This window comes from Anarhichas minor, unplaced genomic scaffold (assembly GCF_050575085.1).
Source record: "Anarhichas minor isolate MPS153535 unplaced genomic scaffold, ASM5057508v1 ptg000040l, whole genome shotgun sequence".
In the NCBI taxonomy this organism is placed as follows: domain Eukaryota; kingdom Metazoa; phylum Chordata; class Actinopteri; order Perciformes; family Anarhichadidae; genus Anarhichas; species Anarhichas minor.
This window is the reverse complement of record NW_027466486.1, coordinates 6,952,501-6,976,190: the sequence shown is the minus strand read 5'-3', so window position 1 is coordinate 6,976,190 and position 23,690 is coordinate 6,952,501. Positions and strand designations below refer to the sequence as shown.

At 42.0% G+C, this 23,690-nt stretch overlaps 1 protein-coding gene across 3 annotated transcripts in view; it reads left to right on the top strand.

The window, feature by feature from the left end:
* Positions 1-11,531: 11,531 nt before the first annotated feature.
* ppp2r5ca (protein phosphatase 2, regulatory subunit B', gamma a) overlaps positions 11,532-23,690 on the top strand; it is a 13,215-nt gene continuing 1,056 nt past the window's right edge. Inside the window, exons 1-13 of one of the 3 annotated variants that reach the window (XM_076108168.1) lie at positions 11,532-11,720; positions 16,739-16,938; positions 18,406-18,516; positions 18,758-18,850; positions 18,976-19,106; positions 19,201-19,260; positions 19,455-19,563; positions 19,889-19,942; positions 20,075-20,245; positions 20,341-20,468; positions 20,821-20,922; positions 21,090-21,162; positions 22,533-22,649. In XM_076108168.1, coding sequence (XP_075964283.1) covers positions 11,627-11,720; positions 16,739-16,938; positions 18,406-18,516; positions 18,758-18,850; positions 18,976-19,106; positions 19,201-19,260; positions 19,455-19,563; positions 19,889-19,942; positions 20,075-20,245; positions 20,341-20,468; positions 20,821-20,922; positions 21,090-21,162; positions 22,533-22,649 — 1,443 coding nt within the window. In that variant the 5' untranslated portion in view covers positions 11,532-11,626. The remainder of the gene's footprint in view (positions 11,721-16,738; positions 16,939-18,405; positions 18,517-18,757; positions 18,851-18,975; positions 19,107-19,200; positions 19,261-19,454; positions 19,564-19,888; positions 19,943-20,074; positions 20,246-20,340; positions 20,469-20,820; positions 20,923-21,089; positions 21,163-22,532; positions 22,650-23,690) is intronic. The other 2 variants (XM_076108170.1, XM_076108169.1) reach the window with 2 other exon arrangements.

Genomic DNA, 23,690 nt, shown 5'->3' with positions numbered 1-23,690 from the left:
TACTCCTTATGGACACTGGCAATCGTTGCCTAGGCTTAGTTGCTGCTCGCATTCAGTTACAACAGGACTTATGCCATCAGTGGTGTGCTGCAACTGCAGACCACCCAACCACTGTGATCCTCCTACGCTGTCCAGTGACAGCTTCAATAAATACTTAATAGCTGCTGCTCCTCCAGGAATAAAAATGTCTTGTTTTTCAGACCTGCTGCAGCAGTTTTGTGAATTGAAACTCACAACGTAAGGTATACTGCTGCGTGTGCTGAACTGTTAAAACATGTGGAAGAAAATTAAATTAATTGCGTTAATTATACATTAATCTTTAAAACACGACTACGAGTCTCTATATTCATACTGGCAGCTTAGAAGCTTGTCCTTAGAATCATGTATTTTATTTATTGTCATGAATAACTGGATACAGCAATCAAAGATGCCCAAATCCTTGCTTTAAAAGTGCTCACTTGGTGAATAACCTAAAAAAGCCTCAGTGGGCTTCTGATACTGTCATATACACACAAATGACAGTACATAGACAATCCACATGATTATAGTGTATAAGAATACATATGTTATTAGTTAAGCATGTTTGTTTTCCTCCTACACACCCTCTACAGTCAACTTTAATTAGGTTTAGAAATATTCTGAACAATCTGAAAAATGTGGTGTTCCCTTCCAGCCTTGTTGTCCTCACACACTCACAAAGAAGCACACAGGCAGCCATTGGGACATTGCTCTTCCTACAGGGCATCAGCCTATCTTTGCCAGAAACATTAGTGTGGAATGGCAAAAAGAGAAGTCTGTTTTTCTGAATTATTTGAAATGCCCATTAATTTCTAATTATGCGAATCCATACCTGGCAGGAATTACATTTTACATTTCTGACTCTGCGCCTTGAGCTGAGAGGCAGAGCCCGACAAATGTTCACCGCAGAGATAAAAGGTTTTAAGAATGAATTAACAAAACCCTAATTAGCAATCTACAACTCCCACACATGGAATAACATGCAATTATGTAATTACCTATTCAAAAGGCTGTTTACTAAAAGCAGATGATTAATGTGCAAATGCTTCAAAGTGTTATTCCCCTGTTGATGGTTTCTATTTTCCATCTTCAAAACTGTCAATGCACAGCATCATCTTTTCCATCAATCTGAGGTCCTGATGTCAAATTCAAATTTCTCCTTCTGCAGGGTCACTTTGAACTTCACGTCTGGCGGTGGAGCCTCTCCAGACATGAAGATGCACTTCTTTTCGTTGTGGCGTTCAGGTACATTTATAGGTCACGTTGGAGGGTATCTGATTTGAGGCACAAGCACAGCCTTTTATCGATGTGGAAGGCTGGCCTTTCTGTCAACCTCTGTCTCCGTCTCCAGCCGCCTGTGTTCCCCAGATTAGCCCGGACCGGCTGGCTCATTCTCTGACCTAAGTAACTCGGCAGCAGAGAGGAACTGAGCTGATGCTGAGAGAGAATGCAGAGGATAGAGTGAGGAGGAGATAGAATGAAGAACCGTGAATAGGACAGAGAGAAAGAGAAAAGCCGGCCTGACATGGAGAAGAGAGGGGTCAGAGCAACCACTGACTGACAGAAGGACGGTGCATTATTTCATTTCAGAAGCTTTTCGGTACAACTTTATCTCTCATGAAATATGGTGTGTGAAAGCAGGGTGAAGACGCCAGACAGCAGACATTTTTAAAAAGCTACTGTTATAATCCAGTTTCACACCTTCATGCTGCTGTGGACTTTAAGTTAAAAGACATTGAATACAAAGAGATAGCATCCAAAACATCCACCGTATAAGTCAGTCTTAGAGTCCTGCTTTCTTTTTTATGGCAGCATAACCCTCAACAAAGTCTTACATTTCACATCAGCACAGCAGCGTTAGCAAAACAGATTTAAATGACACCATTGCTAATCTTTTGTCATCTGAGTTAATATACTATTTTATTAAAACTCTAACTACAGAGGAATCAACGTAGAATTGCATGTTTGCAATGTTTAAATCTGATTATTAATGTAGTTCCTCTCTTCAATCTGAAACACTTTCCTCCCACAATCTCTGTCCGTCTTTGAATGTACTGACAGCTGCAGCTGTGACGGGCCTTTTCATTCTGCTTTCCTTCTTTTTTATGCTAGATAAAAGGAGGTAAAGACAAAAAAGGAAAAAGGTCTAACCCCTACACAGAGGGGATCCAGTTGTATTGTTGACTTGTCTCCCACAGTGTTAGAAGAGCCTTCAGATTTCATCTATAAGAGTGATCCCCTCTCTCACTGTAGCAACTGAGGAAATAAGTCCACTCTGCAACAAGAACCGTAACTCCTGGACAAGCTGTACCTCAACTTGTCTCCTTTATAGCAACCATATGCAGTCAACCTAAATCTTTTCCGGTTGAATGATAAAACGTGTCTGAAAGCACAACATCTCTGTCAGGCTGCAACACAAATGCAATGGGTAGAGCCCAGGAATGAGCTATCTGGGGAGCACTCCAACACCCCAGGGAAAAGGAAAAGAGGTTGAAGCTGGTGCAGCATGAGCTGTAGGTTGCAGAACATGAGTTGAGTTCCAGTGGAGTTGGCACGAAACAGCAAGGTGACACCATGGAGGAACTGTAAAGTTGAATCCCAGAGGATGATGTCCTCGAGGCAGGCGGAACATAATGTTCTTCCAGGCCCGTCAAACAAGCTGCTGGGGCAAAATGAGGATTTTCTCTGGACAACACAAGCATGTCAACATCCAATCGTTGCCAATGTGCATGCTAACATAGCATGCTGATAACAAGAGTGGCTTTTTCTCTTGCCCGGCAAATACCTTCAACATCAAACATTTTAAATAAATGTCATCATCTAATGTAACTATTCAAGGACTACTGAGAAAGCTCCATCTGCTGATGAATAGCATCTTACGTAATTGAAAGCTCTAGAAGAGAAGAGCAACGTTGTTGTTCATCATCTGTCCAACAATTGTTTGTGCAGTGCTAGCGTTCTTGATCCTGCCTAAACTCTGATCGGTCTACTGTTTCTCCAAACCCGGCAGAAACATCTGTCATTGGGCACAACGTCAAACTCATTTGAACTAGCTTGCTACAATTCAGAGGTCTGGAACTCGGCTAAGAGTGGATCTAAGAACAGCAAGACTCCGTTTGATTTACAGCTCATTGTACGATTTCTTTGCATTTCCATAGCTTCAAGTAGAATCAAGAAACGTAATACTACCCTAAAGGACACCTGCAGTATCACTGCTTACATTCCCGTATTTCCTCCAGAACATGTGAATATATTCAGTACTTTTAGAGTCATCCTGTCATGAACTGAGCTGTTGGACGAGCAGAAATTTCGACGAAAGTCGTTCGATATCACCCTCTTGAATTGCCCTATAAATCAATCCGCCAAACAATGACCGTTCCCTTTCACAATGAAAGCAAGCAAACAGACAGGCATGCAAGTGTGAGAGCTTGTGTGAGACAACTAGTGTCACACAATCAATACACATTGATGTGTTATCATTGGTGATCGTGCACCTGCGATGCAGCACAGTGATTACAGTCAACCAAACCCTCTCTGCCCTGTTCCCCTCTGGTTCTCTTTTGTTCTCTCAAGCAATCTTCTTCCATTACAATAGGCTGTCCTTTTCTCTTTCACCTTGACCCTTTTGTCTGTCCGTCACCTGGAAAAACAAACAAGCAGTTGTTGAGCAGCGCCTCTCATTTGCCACAATGGCTGGACAGCTTTCTCATAAAACAAGCCTGGTGTAATGGCTACTCACTCTTCACTGACTATCCTGCACAGCTCTGGTGTGAAACAGCTTCAATTGTTTGCTGCAAAGGTCAAAGAATTGGAAGCAGGTAACTCTCAAAGAAAGCTATAAAAAAAACAATAAGATGATAATGAGTTAGAAAATGAGAAAATACATTGAGTGAGAAAATTGTTCCCAGCCTGAAATCGATAAATAATAAAAGACTATTGAGCAGATTTATGTGGAAAAAAGATGTATTTATTGAAGGATGGTAGGAGTACAAATCTTCCCTCACATCACTGATATTCTTCATTACTCCAGCTGCCCGTGAATACCAGTTCATTTATTGCATTTCTTTGTGAAGACAGGACATTTTGTGTCGTCTCACACAGTCATCCATCAACCCAACCATGTACACGCAAAAGGAAAAAAACACTCTTTTCTCTCTCTCTATGCGGTTGCATTCACTGCTGTAGCTGAGACAGGAAATGAAGGGAGCCATATCATCCAGTAATAACGCCATGTTGATGATGAGGCTCTGACCGTGGAGAGATGGAAACACAATGATTCAGAGAACAGAACACTCTCACAACCTGACCAATGCACATCAGTGTGCTGCACCGACAACCGGAATAGAAAACAATCCTATTCTGTTTGCAGCCCGCACACATGAATTCATTGCTCATGTCATTCTGTACTTTCTTTTTTTCCAATCAGTCGTGATGAAACACACACATGCTCGCTGTAGATGTGAGAACAAGTATCAAACAGACACTACAGTGAACTATAGTTTAAACTCTCTGGATTAAGTGGGAGTCCATTCGTTTTTCAACAGGTAGAGGTGAAGACATTCAAGAAGGGTAATCTCATTGAGGCTGCTTAAATGCGAACAAGTATTAAAGGATCATGTGGGCGGTTTAAGTTTTCGCTCAATTTTACTGAAAAGAAAACCCGACTTTGGCTTGTGAAGGTTACATCATCATTGTATCTCATATGACAGAATTCCCTACAAACTATTTGCACACCTAACTTCAGGTAAATCAATATAACACAAGGTTCAAACGCATGCAACACTGTCACCACGTGGACCGAGTTACGTATTACAACAACATAACAACGATATATGATTAAAACAAGCACCTGGGAATGAAACGACATCCCAGTGCGATGTTCTGCATAGAATAGACGAGGACAGCCCAACTGGGGGAGACAAATAAATGACATCACACTTACATGTATGGGCTATCTGCTTTACAATGCTGGGTGGTGATTATATTCCATGTAGTTGTATTGCAGATGGATCTTCTTGGAAATTGCATTAGGGTAGACATGAAACATGAGTTTTTTTATTTCAGCATTTCCATTCTTTTATTTAGTCATATCTAAGCTTTTTCAAGTATTTGTAACAACTTGACACCGTGGTCCAAACAAACGTGACCTTACAAACTTTAAATCCATGTGACATCATATTAGCCAAGATATATGTCAGTTTGAAGGTGAGGCCATGATACAGTTTAACATTTAGTGAATTGGTTTATTTATAGTAAAGTTTATTCATATTAATTTGTAAAGCACAGCACACCTTTGAATGATTCCTAACTCCAGTACCTGTTGTTGTGTAACTTAGATGAGTAGTTAGTGCCTGCAATGGGTCGGTCAGGACTGCAGGACCCCGATGACCTAGCATGGTGGCCCGGAGGAGAGAGAACCCCGGTCAAGAGATACAACACTGCCCTCCTGTGGTACCTGCTAAGTACTACAAGCGGCTAATGACACATCTCCCGGTTTGGCTGGAGGACACAGCGGCTACCAGAAAGTGCAGCAAGAACTGGGAGACTGACAGCGAACATAATCAGCATTTTCTTTTTTTTTCTTCAATTATGCACTCTATCTTTTTAACAACACATGACATGTGGTATGCAGCCACCGCGGAAATAGGATGACATGTTGGTAGGTCTCAGTCACGTGGTGTTTGGACGGTCAGTTGTGAAAGCCACATCAGTGCGTTAACCAGACATCTGCTGTCAGTGTGTGACCACAGTTTCACCGCGACCTGCTGACACCGGGGATTCCTATATGAGCATGCCTCACAAGAGCAAAAAAGAAAAGGTAAAGTGGATGCTTGATGCAAATGTGCTTTTACTATGTCTTTTGTAGTTGTAGCTATTATTGTTATGTTGTGATTATTGAGTATTGGTTTCTCGCTGTCACTCACCTTAGGAAACTAAATCTGGAAGATCTAAAAAATCTGGAAGTAGGAATGGGCCTGCAGACAACCAAGATGTAAGTATTTTTGCACTTTTCACTGTCCAGAGGACTAGCATTACTTTAAAAAAATGTACTATACATATAAGAAATGCATTGCTGGCATGTAGAAAAATGATAAAGTAAGCTAATTATTGTAAAGATAACACAGGATGCTACAGAAACCACCACGAAGAAAGGTTTTCTTTGTTGTTATTTTATCTAATAAGGATAGTATTGAGAGTTGTATTGGAGAACAAGCTCTTTTTTTTGCTGTTGTGCATTTTAGGGAAGCTTTTGCTCTTTTGTTTTTAGTGTTAATCTGTGTCATAATGAGCACACAGCCTTAATAGCGTGCGGGTGTTTCCCTGGCAATTAATTTTGGCCTTCAGGTGGAAAATCTTTAGGATGAATGAAGACAAAGTTGCTCATGTGACATCTCGGTATGATCTTATGACTCTATTTTCTCTGAAAATACTTCCCCAGTTCTCCTCATCATGACTTGTATGGCCTCTGAGTATAATAGGAGTCATTGTGGTGGCTATTCTTGTCCTCATTATTCCTGGCGTGCATCAGTGATGTTGAGTACAGTGCTTTGAGATTGTAAGAGACCTGATTGATTGACTGCTGGACCTGCTGTTTGTTCCCATTGACAGCTCTATCAACTCCATCTGTGCTCAATTATTCTGTCCACTGAGATCTATCACAAACTCTGTCAACTGATAGTACACCGCCGACTGTGATCGGGTTGCTTCGCTGAGAATCACCTGATCTGATTCGGAAAGGAACTTGACCCTTAACCACAACACCCTCGTTCCTTCTCCTCTCCCTCTCCTCTCTTTTCGTCTCATCTCCCCTCCTTCTCCTCTCCTTTTCCTCCTCTGCTCTCTTCTCCTCTCCTCCTTTGAACTCCACAGGGACACTTGAGTAAAGTGATTCCTGTGGCATTTCCTTTGGGTGCAGGAACTACCTGGCCCCTACCTTGCTCCGGTAACAGGAGCTCTATCTGCGACTCTTGTTTCTGCAGGGCTCCAATAAGAAAGTGCCTCCGGCAACTCAGGTGATGAGGGTGAAGCAGCCGGGGTCACACTCGGCCATGAAGAGGGAGAAGAGGTTCAGCACTTCCTCTTTCCCCCTCAGTGCTAACAGAGAGCTACAGAAACTGCCTGCACTTGCAGGTATGCCTCCCTCAAATATACAGTACCTCTATTAGAAGATATCGGCCTTTTCTTCCAATGCAACTCCTTTACATTTTCTTTCTCTGTAAGAACTCATGTATCAGTGTTGTAGTAGTCGATCTTGGGCTCCATACCGATTTCAATGCAACTTTTTTGAAGGTATCTGTCTCGTCTCGAAATCAACCACATTTTTACTCAGTCTCGTCTCGGTCTCAACAGCGTGGATATCACTAAAGTGCCCGTTTATTGTCTGATTTATTTGTTAACACCATTACATGTGATTGGATGTAAAACTTCCTACTTCAAATGCAACATGACCCATTTATGATTTGAATTCTTTGTTACTGTTAACGATTGTCACCCCTCCCCTTCAAGACAGCCACATCTTCAGAAATAAAATGTTGCGACCTGAACCACAAAGAGTTCATCTGCAAAACCACGTCCAAAACACAACACACAGTAGTATGTAAAAAAAAAAAAAAAAGCAGTGTTGAATAAAGATGTTCAAGTTGTTTTCAGCTCGTTAGTGTTTGTTTGTATTTCTTTGCTCATATAGAAAACAAAAACAAAAATCCCCACATACACATATATGGCAATTAAAAAGGTTAAAGAAGAGGAATCTTCATTTGTTTTCTCTGGGTGTTTCTTATGGGAATGTGGATCTTTCCGATCAATTTGAGGAGTGTATATGGTTTGCATGCTCCACATTTTATCGTAAGTGGGTCATGCAGTGTGGGGCTCGCACTGGTCTGGTCTTGTCTCGATCTCGACACGCTCTGGTCTTGGTCATGACTTGGTCTTGGTTTAGGTGGTTTTGACTACAATACTGTCATTTAGATGAGCTGTCTGTCTTCTCCTGGAAAATGCTAGTTTAACCTTTATCTGATTGCATGTTTGGCCCATATGGATGAAGGGAATCATATTAACAATTCATAGCCTTGGTGGATCCTCATAACCGCCTTTTTAACCTCGAGGTCTTTGCTCCCTACATAATTTATAGCTAAGCAGACTGCCCATCAGCTTTATCTGTTATGCAAATGATGTGCAAACAGCTGCGTCTCCAGCCGTACCTGGAGGAAACAGATTACAAACCTTGTAAGATAACTCTGACTCAGACTGAATGGACAGTGGTGGAATCTAAGCCATCCAATAATAAGTCAATATGTAAAACCCCCACAAAAAATACATGATCCGTAAACTCTGACATGTCTCGGAGCATCAGGCATCTTCGAGTCCTGCAATCATTTTAACAGTATGCGCTTTAGCTTCAGCTTATTTTGTAATACAGACTAACCAAGCAGTATGAATAGCTGAGATGGCTCAGTTTAGTTATCGCCAATCAGCACACTAATCACTGTAACTGTAACAAGCAAGCTGGTCCCACTGTCAGTGTTGATTGATTGATTACATCACCCTGATGCCCATTCTGAGACGCGACTGTGAGGTTGAGGTTTGAAGATTTGCATCAATCTTTCATGGCTTCTTTGTTTACACACAGCACTACAGGCAGGATCCGGCCTAAGTGGTTTCCTGTAAACTATACTATGCTTTGTTCTCATACCTGGATGAGCCGGGTGACACTGCGGAGAAACAATAGAGGTGTGCAGTCCAGAGGATTTGCGCATTTGAGGGAGACACGTTTACAGTTCACCATGTGTGACAATTAATAGAAAATAAGGGTGATGTTGCATTTTAAGAAATCCTGTTTCTGTGAGTTTTTACTTGGAGAGCTGAACCAGGATACAAGAGAAGTCAAATGGATTTTGTTTTTAGCCAAAAGAGCTATTCATTTACACAGACATCTAAAAATGTAAGGTTCTTATTTGTGCTTTCTGTATCTGTGTGTGAGAGAGAGAGACAGCGAGAAAATGTGTCTATAAATGTCTGCCTGACGGCACCAAATAAAAAATATCTTGTCTTTGATATCAATCAACTTCAGTCGACAGAGTCTTACTTGCTGTTGTGGGCAAAATGTTGTCAGTAGGGCAACAATGCATGTTTGATGAAGAAGGGTCATCAACAGTTTGTTGTTCCAAGTGCCAGTAAAACATTTAGTGATGGGCTTGTGTTACAGACGCTCTTGGACAAATGGACAAGCATGTGCTTCCATCTTCTGGTTGAAATAGGAATTATTTCCTTGGCTGAACTCAGCTTTTATAGTAAAATGTTAGCGATAATGATGGTGATATAATGTCAAGCCTTTTTATTTAAGTTAAGCTGTTACCATATTGCACTCTGTTTCGAGAATACATTCTGAATTTTACTTACTGTCAACAAATCCCCTGAAAAGACCAAAAGCAAAAATGTGTCCCCCAACTCTCAATACTTTCTGACTTTCTATTTGTTATAAATTTAAAAAAAAGGCTCATTACTTTCGTAACACAGCTGGTCAAACACTACTCAAACAGCAGTAAATGTTGCTCTTGCTGGGGATCATTTCTAACTGCAGATGAATACACATTAGTGAGTATTAACATAAATTAATATTATGGTGGGGGCCTCAATCAAACGACAAAGCGTGTGTTCAAAGCATCGAAGGAATATGTGCAACAGTGATGCTCTAGATGTGTTTTTTTTTGTTTTTGGACAACAATGTTATCACACCGATGATTCTTGTTAAGACGTTCATGTTGGTTTTTGTTCTTCTAAAAGAGATATGTTGAAAAAAAACGAAAGATTGATCAACCAACCATTTTTTTTGTCTCAATAAAAATCCAGAAGGAGTCCTGGGGTATTTTTGAACTGGTACACACTCCTTCCTGCACAGCCTGTCATACCAGTAGAAAGTGGCAGCTCACAGAAAATACCGGCGCCCGTTGTCATGGCTGTGGAATGTAATGGCACCTCTTGGAGAGGCTTTTGGCCCCTCGGTGAGAGAATGCCAAGTCTGATTTGCTTGGTGATACACTTGGCCTTCCTCTCCTCTCCTCTTCTTCCTTAACCTCCAAAAATAAATAAATAAACCGGGAGAAAAAAAACCCAGTCCACAATTAAGTTATTACAACACCTGCTGAGGCAAAAATGATGAAAAATATTTTTTGGGTCACATGTTTTTAAAACGTGCTATTTTGTGCTCAAGATTGATAAGCGTTTTGAATAAGGTACTGTTACCTCTCCTCCGCTCCTCATTGGTGGATTAATTAGTTAAGTAATTTTCTGACATTGCTCACTGTTGGAAAACAGCACAGTCTCTTTGTTATTAAATTTCTGTGTAAGGACGGTGTCGAATCCCACTGTTATGAAAACTCTGGTCGGCCTTGTGATGTGAATGTGGTTTCACTTCGCGTGTCCTCTGGTGAGTCACATGAGAGGGACAGCTACCTCATTATGTAAAGATGAAATGCAGATTGTATGCATCTGTTGCCTTGTAGTTGGATTTATTTTGGTGTACAATTTCTTGAAATGGGTTTGTCTAAATATACATAATTGAAAGTGAAATGTACTATGAAAGATATATATATTTAAGCAGATGTTTCAGTCACTAGTGAACTGGCAGGCTGCAAAATGATGCTTGGAGCTGCAGCAGTTTCCTGCGTTGTGTGCCTGTGCATTTATTTTTCTTTCCTCTCACTTTCATTTCCTGTTTACAGCTAATTTTGTTCAGCACTTGTACGTCACTCAGAATAACATAATGCCGCAAATTCTGTGTGATATAATATAGTGTGAGTCATAAAACCCTTTCACAAAATACATAATGTGAAGCCAAAGATAAACTAGTTCTAATCATTCATTTGTGGTCATATTATTTTTTCTTTATTCAGCATGACACTACGCCACACTTTTACATGGTCTTTCATCTTGAAAAGTCACATTGATTTCTACTGGATTTCTTTCTCTTTTTCCCCAATGGTCCTATCCTCAGCCCCTCGTGTGGTTTCTTCTTGTCTCCCTCTGCTCCTCATTGAATCTAAAGATGCGGGAGCTAAAGATGCGAGGCCCCCCCCCCACCCCCGACCCTCTCCTCCACCTCCTTTTGGTAGAGAACCAAGTAGAGATGACAGAAGGAAACAATGAGAGACTTTGAAGATTCAGCCAGGGCCTCTCTATCTAAGCACACTCAGAGTAAGTTATTTTCAGCTGCTATTCCTAAATCAGATTATGCTGAAAAACCCTGCTAATGGTTCAACTGTGGAGAGGATTTAAGTCAATCTGATCTGAGATCTGTAGATCTGCCTTACAGAGCGTCACCAGAGACGAGTGAGTGAGGAGGAGGAGCCGCAGCAAAAATTCCAAAGTATATCCCGCCCCCTTGTGCGTCCTCTCAGCCAATCACCGTCCCTCTCTGCCAGCAAGCCTCCGCCCACATCGCTCTAGAGCCGCCTGACCTCAGCCAATCAGCGGGCTCCGTTCGCTGCCTACGTCACTAACTAGCCAGTTCCCTCCAGCGGCAGAGAGCTTCATTTTCTGATCTGCTTTTGTGCTAAAATGGAGGCTGGCCTCTCGCCCTAAGTGGATCGCCTTCCTGGTTGAGGTTTAGATGTTGACATGCAATAAATCTGGAGACAGGATGGTTGTGGATGCACCTAATTCTAACGGGCCGTTTCAGCCGGTGGCCCTTATGCACTTCAGAGGTACGTAAAGGACGTATATTTGTCTTCCTGTATTGTCCCAGGGAATTAGGGAGAGAGAGAGAGAGCTGTGTGTGTGTTGCTGTGCTCCGGTTCCCCTCCACTGGTTACTGCTGGGTTAGTCAGCACTCAGGCGTTTGGGAACATATCGCTGTTTCTGTGGTTCGGAAAGCAGCTCTATTGTATTCAAACGGGAACTGAATAATTATTTGCTTGTGTGCATTATCGTGAGACAGTGGAGCTACATGTAGAAAAATCTGGTTTTACTAGCTAGCTGCTCTCTCGCTCTCTCTCTCTCTCTCTGCCCATCCCCCCGCCGAGCTAGTGATGTCAAAGGAAGTGAGGTCATAGCTCAGGGAAGGGTCTTCTCCTTAGCGCTTCATCTGTTTGACTTTAATTGTGTTTGTGTATTTATGGTTGCAGCTATTGACTGTAGCCTTTTGAGGGGAAAAAGCCAAAGAGGAGTCAAATAGTGTTCCTCGTCACCTCCTCCTCCTTCTTCTGCTCTACCCAACCCAGCGTTTTTGTCACACTCCAGTTCATCTGGGCACAGATTGGTCATAGTGTGTAGGCTGTAGACAGCCACTCCATCTCCCCACCCTTTTCCCTAGTGGGCGACATGCTTAGGCACCCCCTATTTCTGTCTCCAATCAAGACACAAGAAACAAAAATGTGTCTGTGAAGTCAACAAAAGCACCCGCTGTCAATGTGACCCAGCTATAGGAGGAAGGTTTTAGGATTACAGCGCCAGGCCCTGCTCTCTTTTAATGTGTGCAGAATGCACTCAGTCGTGTTTGAAAGACCCAGCCTGTTACCACTGTACTCGGGTGCAGACCAGTGTTAGATGGAGCCTCGGGCAGTTATTGATTAGACTCTATTGAGCCACAGTGGCCACTGCCTTGAATGACAACTCAGTGTTTGGGGAACAATCAGACTCTATCTGCCTCTTTCTTCTGTGTGTCTCTATTATTTCTAACCCCGTTCAGACCAAATGTCTTACATCCAGATCTTTACAGATTCCCTTTGCATTGTATACCGAGGCATAGGTTTTTACTTCCATTCTCACATTCGATTTTGAATGTTTGGAACTGAAACCACTACTAATCCAAAATATATATATATATATATACACACACACATACATGTGTTCATTTGTACATGCATATGAACAGGATTGGACAGGACCACCTCAGGTAAAGATTTGAAAGCCAGCATCCACGTTTAACTCTTTTTGGGATGTTTTTCGGAGCCTCAGACACACTTCAATAAATGATCCGGTGGCCTTTCAGCGTCGTTAGGAATGCGTTTTCGTTCCCACTACACTACCTACTCGGACAGATGGATCCCTGGCCACCTCTGAATTAGACTCCACATCCCAACGTTTCCTCATTTCCTGTGTTCTGGGTGCATTCGTGCCTGTATTCAGAGCCATGTTTATGATCGATGTCAGAAATTGTGGGACACAAAATGTGTCAAAGATACATTTTTGAACCAAGTGTTGATCAGGGCCCGTGAATCTCTTTTGAGATACAAGACATTATTTTATTAACGAGCATTGCAAAGCTTTTGTCTGTCACAAGCTATGTGTTGCATACTTTTAACTATATCCAAACAACACAGGAACCGTACTTTACTCTATATTTCAATGCTGCCAAAATTACCTAAATGAATGAATGTGGCCAACCTAGTTGTTCAAAAGCCTTTTTTTTTTTTTTTAAATCGGCAACACACTGTCCCTCTACAAAGCTATAAATAGCATCAGTCAATGTTTACATTGATCATAACATACTGTCGATAAAGCAGATTGCCAAACCGTCCCTAACTTCAGATTGGACTATCAGCTGTTTGTTTGACCCATTTACACAGAAGTAAAAGTAGAGACTGTGGCTCCAATGTGACTCCTAGTTATTTATTCTCTCAGTTTTTTGAACGGGGAGCACTCGGATGAATCTCTCTCTGTTCTCCACAAAGACACGATGCTCGTGTGTGTGTGCAAGCGCATGCTTGTTCCCCCTCCTAAGGCTTCTGTTAGCGACATTAATAGACGCCACATTGTGGTTAGCATCAATTTTGGGATCACAACACTGAGCCTTTATCTGTTACACAACGACCCGCTGGATATTTCAGGAGTGTACAGAAACTTTATAACACAAGTCCGACAGCGTCAGCGGTGCGAGACATGGCGGCACATTCCAGTGCAGCTTCATGTCCCAGTGCAATTTAGAAAAAAAAATAAAATAAACGGTAACGTAATCTGTATTCTACCTGTTGCTGTTCAGTCTTCTGGGTGCACCTCAGCTGAGCTTAACGGGCCTTATTTATCTGAAACAGGTGTCCACTTTGGAGACGGTAGTAATAACGATAAATGTCTTGGATGAACTTCTCTCTCTTATGTGTTTTTAATCAGGCGTACTGGCAGTCGTAGTGTTGTCACAGTGACATCGCTTTTGGCCGTCAAATCTATATGAAAATGGCCGTTAATGGCAGCTCACACACTTGCCCTCTCTCCTCTGGAATCCCCAACCTCTCACTGTCATCAAGATACATTGGCCGACTTGAAACTGACACTGTGTGTGTGTGTGTGTGTGCGTGTGCGTGCGCCAAGTCTCCATCATGTCTGAATAGGATATCTCTCTTCTTACCTAGAATCTGCCTGTTTGCAAGAATGTCAAGCACTTCTGTGTGTGTGTCTTTGTCACTGTGTACATTCATTGAAATTAGGGCGTGAGCGTATAGGTTATCTTTCTATTATTTACCTTATAATTTTTCCTTATTACACACCTTATTTATGCCACTTTGTTTATTTGCTGATTAATTTCAGTCTAATTAAAACAAGATGGATGGCAGCATCGCAACGCAAAGAGACCAAATTCGTTTATCTCAGTATAATTTGGATTAATATTCAGTATATACAGCGTTTGCAATGCTCTGTTTGCCTTCAATCAATTGATTATGTATCCTTTTTTTGGTCTTATTTGATCCCTGTGCCAATTTCACAAATCCTAATTTGTCTCTCAACCTAATTTTCTTGTCGTTACTTGGTAGTGTTCTGCCTACAGGTTACAGTACAGTCATGGAAGAGAAATGGGATTCATCCATGTTGTTTCCCTTTGACCTATACAGTGCATGCCATCTACATATCTGATCTAATTCGGTTCGCTCACAGCGCCAACATCCTCATTCATGTGCAGACACGGCTTCCGAGCCTCAGTGCCAGCCTATTGTCGACGCCTCTCCCTTCACTGATCAGTAATTGCAGGGGTATAGAAAAGTGCAGCTTTTGTTGCACTGGTATGATTTATTTCGGTTAAACACCATAAACGGACAATAGGCTGTATGCCGTTCATGTAAGGACGATGGCCTTACGTCCTTCTATTGCAATTAACAAATAAACAGGCTGTTCCGGTTGCAGAAATACAGGAAAGAATCTTAATGTAAAGCTCCTGTGGGTGTCATGTGCTGTGTGTAGGCAGTGATTGTATAACTCTTCATCTTCTATCAGATACACAGCGTAGGTCACCAGCAGAGGCACCAATGAAATCATAAATGTGAGTCTAGCAGCCGGTCTGTTCTGCGGATGCATTGTTAATCACGAGCACTACGTCACATGCAGCTGCTTGAACCCACGCCGGAGTTTAGTGAAGAAGTTAGTTGACAGTTTGCCTATTTTATTTAAGCTGTGGTTAGACAGAACCAATTTAAATCAGGAAAGAAACTTGAGATAACGAAACATGTCTGTTATTTTATAGTGACCTATCTCATCTATAAAGGGTTCCAGGGTTTGTACTGCTCCACTGTTCATAAGGAAACAGCAGGCCTAGTTGAGCAAGTTTAAATCTCTTCAGTTTATTGTTTAAGGTGGACACCACTCTCGCATCTGTCCATTAAATATAAGGTAGCAGCCGGTTAGCTTAGCATGCATGAAGGCTGGAAATGGAAACGGCTAGCATGGCTCAGTCCTGTCACGAGACCACGAACGGCTATGTATCGTGTGTTTGTATCATTAAGTAAACGTTAGAGGCGATGCTAGGTGGATTGTTGCCTTTGGACAGAGCCAGGCTAGCTTTACGCTAAGCTAAGGTGTTCGGAGCTTCATATGAAATGGACAAATGAGCGAGTGGATGACGATCTTCTCATCCAACTCTCCCTTTCTAAACAGTGTATCTATAAAGTAACTTAAATACAATCAACCATGTGTATATTAGATGTCCAGCTCCTGGGACATGGTGCCACATTGGTGATTGTTACGGTAGCTGAAGAACATAGCGTGTAGATTTTCCTCCAATGTGACTATCGAAGACAAAAAAAAAAAAACATCGTAAAAAGCAGAAACAATAACATCAAAGTTGTGTCACATAACGACATAATTATGGTGTCACTGTGTGTTATTACTCCGCCACATGAGCAGGTAGGAATTTCAAGCAACGGAAATGGATGTTTTCCTCTTTGTGTTGTCATGTGTGAAGTGTTGGCAGAGATGGTTTGTTTGTTTGTTGACAGGCCTGTGGTCTTGATTGTTCTGGTGGAAATTAAGTGAAAAGAGGAAGTCCTCAAACCACCATGGACAAATATAATGACTTTTATAATGAATCCTTTTGTCGACTGGCTGGACTGCGAACATTCACCTAGTTCCCAAATCCTCCGTCCTCGTCTCCATCGTCTCTCCTCTGCTCCGTCCTCATCCTCCCGCTGAGCTGTAACCATCTCAGCTTTTCTCTCAAAGCACTTTAGTCTTCATGACTCATTTGCCGGTCTCCGTCACTCTCTTGTTGCCTGATATTTCTCTTTTTTTTTTCTATCGCATCACTGCTTTAGCGGTCGTCCTTGACAGTTACACCGCCCCCTCCTCTCTCTCGTGACCCCTCACTCTTTTGAACATGGCTCCATTTTCCTATATTCCCCACCGCCTTATTGCATCACCACTGTGTAGGCCTTGTTGTGCCTTCGCCGCTCATTCGGGACTCTTTTTCTTCCCTTCACAAACCTCACTTTCCCCCCCCCCCTTCTCTTTGTCTCCTCAGATGTGGCCCCCGCAGAGCAGGAGAAGCTCTTCATCCAAAAGCTACGGCAGTGCTGCGTTCTTTTTGACTTCCTGTCCGACCCGCTGAGCGACCTGAAATGGAAGGAAGTGAAGCGGGCGGCGCTGAGCGAAATGGTGGAGTACATCACCCACAACAGGAATGTCATCACAGAGCCCATCTACCCGGAGGTGGTGCACATGGTCAGTGAAACCGGAGGGGGTTAAGTTTGCGGTTAAAAGCTGAAGTTGAGGGTTAAACTTGGGCCAAGAATAGGGGGCCAGGCTGTAGCTGCGGGACGGAGCTGGTAGGAGCTGAGCACAGCTGATGTTTGTGATCAGGTTTTGAGGTGGCTTGTTTTGCTTCGGGCGGAGGAGCTGGCTTTCTTGAGGTGTCTATTCAGTCCCCTATATAAGTTATCTTTCAAGACTAAAGTGAAAACACATAAGATGCGTATTTCAGCCATCAACTCTTGCTGTAATGATCTGCGAGCTTTCATGTATACAAATGTTTCCCTTAGACTCATCGTCAAGTCACAATTAAATGCGTTTGTGGTTTATGACTAAATACCCCAAAAATGATCATGATGACAGATGTTACCGTCTCATCACAGTCTTTAGTGTGCAGGGATACTGAAATGAAGCTATTGAACATGGCAAAGAAAGAGTGTCCTACTAGACTACAAATTATTAGCTTTTAAATCGTCAAAGCCAACAGCAGAGCTGCTGTAATCACTGTTATGACGTTTCCATTTACAGTTTCCATTGTGGAGTTAATGCACAGTCATCTTCACAGCCTGTTGTGGGTTGAAGTGCAGCAGAGTCCGTCTACCTTGTAGCCTGTCTCTTTCAAACAAGGCTCCCAGTGTTTTAGTAGGCCACCTGCACTGTCCCATGATCAGCCTGCCAGGGAACAGCAGCCCACAGGGGAGTCAGTTGACACTGCGAGAGACCAGGAACACAACACACTCTGATTATTGTGGGCCAAACCCTTGGAGGCCAGTTGCAAGGCCAGTTTAAGTTTAACATGAACCTAAGAAGATGTATTTTTAGAATGCAGAAGATGGGACACTATTTCTTATTTTATTTTGAATGTCCTTGCTGTTTTTTTTTGAGCAGTGTGCAATTAATAATTGACTTGAAATAAATCCTGAAACATGGCACTAACACGAGGAACTGAATGAATGAGTCTTATTACTCATGGCACAAAGCATTCATAATCAAGCTTTAAGCAAACGTTACGTGCTGCAGACCCGTCCCAAAGGGGATACAATAGAGAGAAAGAAGCATTTAAAAACATGCATCACGGAAATACTGCTGTTACTTAATGATTTGTCACATACTCCAGCATATCTCTAAATGCTTGTAAATATTGTTGTGTGTGTAGAAAAGGATGCAGTCTTTTGTTGTGGTTTCACAGCTGTTTACCATCGTGTCATGACGGGAAACATTTAGTCATGAGCGGGACGTTTCTGACAGGAAGTCTTCGTCTAGCTGTGTGTTGTTTTTTAAAACTTAGTGAAAATCTCTTGTAATGTATTCTGGGTCGAGCTATTGGCGTTTGTAAACTTCGGGGTTGTCAAAACAACAAAAGGAAGTTCACTTTAATAGCGTACTGTCCTTTTTTGGGAATAAACACTCACAGTATCATTTTCACTTCTCTCCTTCCAGTTTGCAGTGAATATGTTCAGAACATTGCCTCCATCGTCCAACCCCACCGGAGCGGAGTTTGATCCCGAGGAAGACGAGCCAACACTTGAAGCTGCGTGGCCACACCTCCAGGTTGACATTTAAAATGGTTAAATCATCCACAAAACAGTGAGCGGTTTATAAACGGTTATTCTGAACCGAGAAGAGCCTCCCTGCATGGCTGAAGGGTGAAGTTGTGTAGTTTGTGAAGTTTACAAAATTACTAAGTTTGTATCAGATTTTGAATGGTGTATTTGGTGTCAAAGCTTTTTGCTTAAATTCCTTCTCAGCATTCATTCCTTCTGTTTTTTGTTTGTTCTTGTTTCTGTTGCAGCTCGTCTATGAATTTTTCCTTAGGTTTTTAGAATCGCCCGACTTTCAGCCCAACATAGCGAAGAAATACATCGACCAGAAATTTGTTATGCAGGTAAAGAAAAGGAACATTTTTGCCAAAATCTCAGACTGTATAGTTGAAAAAAAAAAAAAGATTTCAAGACGCACATTCGCATGGTGATTTAATTATCGTAACATTTCACTTCTCTGGCTTTGCAGCTCCTAGATCTATTTGACAGTGAGGATCCCAGAGAGAGAGACTTCCTCAAAACTACCCTCCACAGGATTTATGGAAAGTTCCTGGGCCTGAGAGCGTACATCAGAAAACAGATCAATAACATTTTCTATAGGTCCGTGCAGGTCTCCCACCGCTCTGCTCATTTTTTTAAAACATGTAAACCAAGCGTGATGGTCAATGTGTGAATCTGCTGGTTGTCCTCACAGGTTTATCTATGAGACGGAGCACCATAATGGTATAGCCGAACTACTGGAAATACTTGGAAGGTACGGGCATCAGCTTAAGTGTCCAGATGTTTGTGGCTCTCGGACCACTTTTCCATGATAGTCGATGCTTTTCTTTCATAATAGTCGGCCATGAAACCTCGTTTCTGTCCTAAATGTAAAACTTCTGAACTATCAGCTATTTAATTCCACATTCCTACTTTGTTCTGATGGTACTTTTGTGTTTCATTTCGCAGTATAATCAATGGATTTGCCTTACCACTAAAGGAAGAGCACAAGATTTTTCTGTTGAAGGTTTTATTGCCTCTGCACAAAGTGAAATCACTCAGTGTCTACCATCCACAGGTGAGTTTGTTGAACACGCAGTGAGTCAGCATGATGAGCTTGATTTTAGTTTTTGTGAAGCTGTGTATGGCAAGAGACACTCGTACAGCACAGAAATTATAAAAAAATGTGTTTAAATATTCTTGTCCAAACCTGCTTTGAGTACACGCCTCCTCTTTTCATGAGAGCAGCAGGTCATTCTACAGGTTTTGTCAAAAAACTGTTGTTGCGTGTCCCAGCCGGTCCGTTCCTTAGAGCATCAGCGAGTCCCCCGCCGTGTTACCTTCAGCTCGCGACCGGTAAAGTCAAATGCATTTTGAGAGTTTAATGATTATTTCTTTTGCAGCTGGCCTACTGCGTGGTGCAGTTTTTGGAAAAGGACAGCACTCTTACTGAGCCGGTATGTAAAAAATAATAAACATGGTGAAACTCCTTCTGTGATGCTATAATTGATTTAAAATGAGATGCCGGTTTTGGGGTTGTAAATCTTGTTTAGTTGGTTGACTTTTTACCCCGGTCATCATCCCAACAGGTGGTAATGGCTTTACTAAAGTACTGGCCAAAGACTCACAGTCCCAAGGAAGTGATGTTCCTCAACGAGCTGGAGGAGATCCTGGACGTCATTGAGCCCTCCGAGTTCGTTAAAGTGCAGGAGCCTCTCTTCAGGCAGCTGGCCAAGTGTGTGTCCAGCCCACACTTCCAGGTAATCACAACCGGTCCCTTCATAACGTCGGGGGGGGGGGGGGGGGGTTATTCAAGTGGTTGTCAGTATGTGGCTGACTGCGGTGTTTTCTGTAGGTGGCAGAGAGAGCTCTGTACTACTGGAACAACGAGTACATCATGAGTCTGATCAGCGACAACGCAGCCAAGATTCTGCCGATTATGTTCCCCGCTCTGTACCGCAACTCTAAGACCCACTGGAACAAGTAAGATACTCCGCGCGTGCTGTACGTCTCACTGCATGTAACACCAGTCTGACACAACCGCTCACATTAGTGATATCTCTCAAGTATGTGTAGGTATTTTAGCTTGGTCACAGAGTGTACTCTCCTGTGCATCAGTTACACGCATCACCTGATGTATTTATCATAAATAATCTTTAAAAAAGCTTTTATTGCTGCAGATCACCCTTTTATACATAACTTACGTTTGCTGCTTTAATACACAACAAAATACCTTTTTAAATACTTTAATATCTCTAATATGTTAAATATAAAAGTAATGTCACTTGTGCTTATAAAGACTTGACCCTTGACCGACGTGTGTGCGTGTTCACAGGACCATCCACGGCCTCATCTACAACGCTCTGAAGCTTTTCATGGAGATGAATCAGAAGCTCTTTGACGACTGCACACAGCAGTTCAGGGCTGAGAAAAACAAGTAGGCTCCCGAGACTCCTCTCCCACTCAGTCGATCTCTAACAACGATGTCTGAGTGACACATCGTTTCTGCTTCTCTTAACACTGCAGCCAAATGAGTGTCGGGTTTCACATGTAATCGGTGCAGCGGAACAGATTAATGACGTGTGACGTTTGCTTGTTCAACAGAGAGAAGGCAAAGTCAAAAGAACGTGAAGAGGCTTGGATCAAGATCGAGAACCTGGCCAAGTCAAATCCACAGGTGAGCAGTGTGTGCAGTCACCTAACCTCCCTTTCTATCACTGTGTGTGTGTGTGGAAGTGTGTGTGTGTAGCAGTCATCTCTATGAAATGTGTGTCTTTTGTTTTCTGTTAGCCAGTTGTGTTGTTGAATTGTAGTTCCCTTTCCATCTTCTCCTGATAAAGACGTGATGTGTAATGTCCGGCCACAGGCTCCAAAGAAATAGGGGGCAGCATTTCCCCTCTACTGCTGGGCCCATACAAGTTCAATTTACAGTCATACGCTGTTTTAAAAAAAAAAACGCTAGCTACGAAGTAATGTCACTGAGAGCGACAGTCAAAATAACACTGCTACCTTATACTCCTCAAGTGGGGCGGCGGCCCTCGAGGCAGCTCTTTGTTCTCGTGTGTTGGAATGAGGGCAGACTGGATGCTACGTGCTCCTGTCTGTAGATATCTCTGCAACACAATACATAGACGTCTTCTACATCATTTCAACACTGTGAACAGTCTGTTGATAATGTTAGGTCATTTATTTTTGGATGTCTTTTGACTAAAACCGTGGCCACATGTTACACGTTGCCCCTTTTTTCAGGACTCATTTTGTTCACAATATGAATTGGTTGTTCATGTTTTCATAATCACACTGCTGTTGAAGATGGAAAGATGAGAATGTGCCTCGTTGTGGTGAATGCTTGAATCTAAGATGCTCTCTGAAGAAGTGTTTGATTAAATCAAAGAGTAACGATACAGAATCCCCCCCCCCCCCCCCCCCCCCCCAGCTAGTTGCAGCCAGCTAGCTTAGCACAAGTACTGAAGACCATGTGGTCACTTCGGCCAGGCAGGAAATAGTCCAACACATCTTCAGCTTTAAGGTGCTGGTACACTGATTTCGTTATTGTTGGACAGAGCCGTGCTAGCTGTTTCCCCTTGTCTTTGTGCTAAGCTAAGCTACATTCATGTACAGTATTTACAGTACAGACATGATCCATCTCTTCATCCGACTCTTGGCAAATATGCATAACTCCCAAAATGTTAAACTATTGGTTTAAATGTGCAACAAAATACAAATTTTCAATCCAAACGGATCAGTACAACATTAACCTTTTTAGCGTGAACAGCAACTGATGAGCTCAACATTGTGTGACACGGTTGCTTTTTCATAATCAACACTTAAATCCCAACAAATCAGTCGTGAAAATGTGTTCAATCCTTTTGATTCTACGCCTCAACTGAAGCATGTGAAACCGATCAAAACCAAATATCAGAGCTGCAAATGTGACGATATTCAGAGCCTCTTGATTCATTCTTCTTTGCATGCGACTGAAAGTCTCTTCTCCATCCTTTGTTTTTGTGTTTTTTTTGTTTTTGTTTCTCTTTCTTTTCAACATAGTTCTTTATGTATGTTGATTCCTCTGACCTCAATAGTCCTGTAGCAATGGAGATGGATGTCCCTTTGATAGAAGATGTTCAGAGGTTAAAAAAGACAGTTGAGGCGGGCGCAGCTCAGGTAAACCTGACTTTCTCTCTGTCTATTTATCTTTCTTCTTCTAATCACTCTATTATCAGGCCTGTGTGTTACCAAAGTCTTCTAAGTGAAGCTACTTGCACTATAGAAGTTATCATTGTATTCTTTCTGTATGTGTTATAGTCTTTCTTTGTGTTTGTGGATTGTTAACTTATAAATCAACCTACTTTATGAAATGTGGAAACAAATCTAACTACTGACCACTGGAATCAAGAGCTCCCTTTTTGTGTGTCCCTTGCATGTTGTCTTAGTATGAAGCCTCAAAGTGTTTAATTATAAAAATCATACCACCTCAATAGATTTTGTAAAGTATATATGAAGTGTAGTTCATTCACTTGAGAATTAACTGAGGAAACAAACGATCCTCTGTGATCTCATGGACGCAAACATGTTCAGCCACTTTAGTTTAATCCAGTTTGAGACATTGGAACATACTTTTCTCTTTAAAGGAATAATTTGCCACCTTTTTTATGTGGATGTCAGTGCTGATGGTAAATGTAGTCCGCTGAAGGACTACGTTCCCCGCTGTGTTGACCCAGAAAGCTGATCCCTCCTGCTGTGTAGGCTCGCCAGCTTTGCCAAATTAACCAATTTGTCAATAAAGGAAATATTCTTTGACCTAAACAGAAAAACACAACCGCACATCTTCTGAATTCTGAGTTTCTCGCTTACACGGAACTAAGACGGGCTTAGCTGCCTTGACGGGCTGATTAGCAGAAGCAACTGTGTTCCGTGCAGATTTTAGTTTTTTAATTGACAATAATCCGGTTAATTCAGAAAAACAGGGCTAATGTTTTTCTCCAGTGAATTCATAACCCTTCAGTGTCAATGACACAATAATTAGTCATAAATAAGAATATGATAAATTATTCAAGCTCAACCCGCTATTTTGAAATGTTATTTTATCATTTTTATGAAGACTGGTGACAACTTCACAGTCATGAAAAGTGACATCATAAAATGTAAAAATTTGGCGGGTAATAGCGCTATTAAATTCATATTTTTATGTGGCAAAGAAAGTCC